At 36.2% G+C, this 3,743-nt stretch overlaps 1 protein-coding gene across 2 annotated transcripts; it reads left to right on the top strand.

The window, feature by feature from the left end:
• Positions 1 to 256: 256 nt before the first annotated feature.
• On the top strand, positions 257 to 3,743 carry mis12 (MIS12 kinetochore complex component). Of its 2 annotated transcripts, none has more exons than XM_020048068.2 (2): positions 257 to 336; positions 2,786 to 3,743. In XM_020048068.2, the coding sequence occupies exon 2, from the start codon at positions 2,854 to 2,856 to the stop codon at positions 3,391 to 3,393; it is 540 nt and encodes a 179-aa protein (XP_019903627.1). In that variant the 5' UTR covers positions 257 to 336; positions 2,786 to 2,853; the 3' UTR covers positions 3,394 to 3,743. The 2 variants fall into 2 exon arrangements, with proteins under 2 accessions (XP_019903627.1, XP_010869179.1); XM_010870877.4 differs by lacking the exon at positions 257 to 336 and adding an exon at positions 381 to 724.

A 3,743-nucleotide genomic window follows, 5' to 3' on the forward strand; every position in this document is an offset into this window, starting at 1 on the left:
TTATTAGCATTGTCTGAATTTTGCCCTTGGAACATGTTTTAATACCCAAGTTTTATTGAAATAACTCTTAAATATGATAAAATATGAATTGTTGTTAATGTCGTGAGACATACATTTTCTTAAACAATGAATAAACTCAAATTATGTCAGTTCTGAAGTTATACATTGGTGTCTTTTATTTTGAAAGTTTCCTAATTTTCGTAACTCGGATGTTTTTCTTTAATGTTGCTTACAAGACGCTGATCAATATAGCGCAATATTTGAAAAAGTAACGCATATGTCCTACATTATTTCTTCCATAGGGATTTAAAAAATATATTATCCACTTCAAATAAGGTCTGTGTTTCGTCTAGATTTACACCACCTCCGTGTTTTTATAATTGTGTAAATATCTACAGGACAAGTGACTTATCAGTATAATCTTCTACATTTAGTATATTGTTCGTTGTGTGTGAATTGATGCAGAAATGTTGAGAGAAGTCACCTTGTACTGACGAAACACCTCATTTGAAGTGAACTTACTCTTCCTATCATCGTGTTGCATTTGGGATAAATCAGTTTCTCGACTAATTCCATGTGTTTTCTTTAGGGAATTTCGTTGACGTTTAGCTCAGTTTCCTTGTGACGCATTATTTTCATATCCATCTCGTTCCTAAACCATCTCTAGTACGGAAACAATAGAGCGCGGGAAATCTTGAAATGGCTTTGAACAGCGCGGGTGAGGGTAAGGAGGAATATTATTCATTGTTTACGAAAAGACATTCCATTATTTGTAAATAGCCGACTTGTTTAACATATTAGTATGAATAGCGTCATATCTATAAACGGAATTCTTAAATACGTCCTCTATAATACTTTGAAGTCGATGTAGCTAACTTGGCTAGCTAGTTTAATGCGTTTGGCTCGATTTTAACGTTACCGAATAATGAATACATATACGTTTATTTCGTAATAACAAAATTACCATTAAATGTGTGTAGTACTATGGGGTTTAATTACGTGTGCTCTACCGTGTTAAGTTCTGTAGAGCTCATTTATAGGTCGAAACTGTTAATCAGGATATTATGGCAATGCTTCTGGGGTTTTTCGAATCTGCAGGTATTTAGCCAATGAAAGATAACTGCTTTGGGTCATACTGTTTGATGTAAATATATATTGAGCTGTGTACTTTTGAAATTTGACAATAATACATAGTTTGTCTTGATGATATAGACCGATGGATCCACACATGACAAGTATGCCCAAACTAGGTGTGTCCCAAACGAACTGCTCTTCTGACCAATCAATAACATTATTCCCTAAACTCAGTCCTTTGTTTTAGCCTTGGACAAACAATCCGAACGAGTAATATAATAACAAGCCCTAAATTAGTTTAAGCATGCCAAATCCCCAGCACCCAAAATGTCTTGACAAATTGTACAACCCTGTATCCAAAAAAGTTGGGATGCTGCGTAAAATGTTAATTAAAACAGAAAATGATATGCCTACTTTGAATTTGATGCCATTTGAAAAAAGTTGTGACAGAGGCAACAAAAGACTGGAAAAGTTGTGTAATGCTAAAAAACAACCTGGTGGAACATCACACAGCTAATTAGGTCAGTTGGCAACAGGTCAGTAACATTTAAGATGGACTGGGGCAAAGTGCAAGCCTGTGGTCTGATTAATCAAAATGTGAAATTATTTTTGGGAATCATGGACGCCGCATCTTCTGGACTAAAGAGGAGGGTGACGTCTTTCAGGGAAGGCCTTGCTTATTTCAACAAGACAAAGAGAGATTATGTACACCAATACAGCAGGGAACCAATACAGCTGAGTTCAACAATTCTATCAAATATTTTGCCTAATATACCTCCATGTTATTCCTGTTATATTCCATGTTATATCATAAGAGGATATAAAGCGCTCCGTCTCTGTTATTGGTTTTATATCACTGATACAAGTCCTCCATCAGATGGAATAACCTGGTAATAAATGAATACTCTTTGATTGTCATAGAAAAACTTCTAAGTATACCCTAATACATTTCTCTACAGTTCTCTTGATTATCTGAAACTTTATCTGCATTCTCTATTGCACCTCAATCAATTATTTATACCTAAAGCAAACTTGTGTATAATGCTCATCCATAAACACTTAACAATGGTTAACTTGTGAATAGTTAAGATGTTGATTGATTGATTAAACTTTAATTAGTTTAATAAACCACATAGGGGAAATACATTTGCCTCTGGGTTTACATTTCCACAGTTGGTAGCTTGAGGGTTAACTGTAGGAACATTTGTTCATTTTAATAGTTAATTACTGGACTTTTCATGAAGTACTGAAAATAGTTCAACTGCCATCATCTCTAAATGTTCATTATTTGTTCAGACTTATTTCCAGAACTGACCGATAACTAATTGATCGGAATGCACTTGTTACTCAACTGTGGTTGTTTCACATAGCACTTAAAATGTACGTACTTACTATATGTCTCTCTGGATAAGAGCGTCTGCTAAATGACTAAAATGTTAAATGTAATTTCCATTAAACTGAGGTTAACTAGAAAACATTATTATTGTTGATGTTATCCAACTAGATCTTAAATTCTGAAAACACATCCCTGTTTAGTAACCAAGGGAGAGGAGAGAATGAGACTTTATAAAGGTTTTCATTGATTCATTTATTTCTTGATTGCTGTTTTTTCATTTCTAATGTGGCCTATAAATAGATTTACAACAAGATCTTAACAACAACTATTTGCTTTCCCTAAGTAATCACAATCATCTTTTTTCTTACTTCCCAGAGGCACAGTCCCTATCTTCCCTCGGGCTGTACGAGGCACAATTCTTTGGTTTCACTCCTAAGACTTGCATGTGGAGGGTACACAGCGCCTTCCAGGACTGCCTGAATGAACTATTGCTTATTATAGAAGAAGTGTTTGTAAGAAAGCTAAGCACCACTGAGCCCAGTGGAGAGCAACTACGTTCAACTGCAAGACAATGCACCCAAAAGTTACAGATTTTTCTTCAGGAACGCTTTAAAAGTCTTTCCGGTCGCATGGAAACGTTTCTGGTCAACAAAGTCTTCTCAGTCCCCTCTAATGTGTTATTGCCTGAAGACCAGCCACACGAAAAGTACCCTCAAGGTTTAGAGGAGGTTCTTAAGCTGGAGTCTTCCTTGACAGACCTACAGCAGGCATACCAGACAGAGCTGTGTGCCAGGCAGGCCTTGCTGGCTGAACTAGATGAGCAGAGAGATGTCCGAGAGCAACTAGATGGAATCCTGAAGTGGATCGAAGAACTACAGGCTATGTGGATGCAAGAGGGAATGGGAAGCTTTAACAGCAGCTTCCATGGGATGATTCAGTCAGTCAGGAAACTGCAGACTGTTATCGGGGAGATCAGTAAGTAAAGCAAAGGACTGGATGAGGACTGTTCAGTCGGATGAGCCTGAATGCAGATGAAGACAGTGGTTTATGTTGTTGCGTTACTAAGTGGGATTGAAATGGATTTAATTGTGATTGATCTTTACTCTGGATGAAAATATGTATATCGATAAATGCATTGTCTTCCTTAGTTAACTTTATTTCCATAGTTGCCACAAGAGGGAAGCATTTCTTTGTTGCCATCTCCACAATTGACCAAGCATTGCATGTGTACAGTGAATTATTTGTCCTTTGTTCTGTAATATAATTTCAGCTGAATCAATATAAACATTTAACTGTTGACTAATTTTGAATTAATAAAAGTTCGATTTTGTGA

Source organism: Esox lucius, chromosome 7 (assembly GCF_011004845.1).
Source record: "Esox lucius isolate fEsoLuc1 chromosome 7, fEsoLuc1.pri, whole genome shotgun sequence".
Classification (NCBI taxonomy): domain Eukaryota; kingdom Metazoa; phylum Chordata; class Actinopteri; order Esociformes; family Esocidae; genus Esox; species Esox lucius.

Bases quoted from the DNA above. Each gene is read 5' to 3' on its own strand.
- mis12 (XM_010870877.4), top strand. From the start codon at position 700: ATGGCTTTGAACAGCGCGGGTGAGG. The intron at 725-2,785 runs GTAAGGAGGAAT...CTTACTTCCCAG, and splicing joins TTTGAACAGCGCGGGTGAGG to AGGCACAGTCCCTATCTTCC.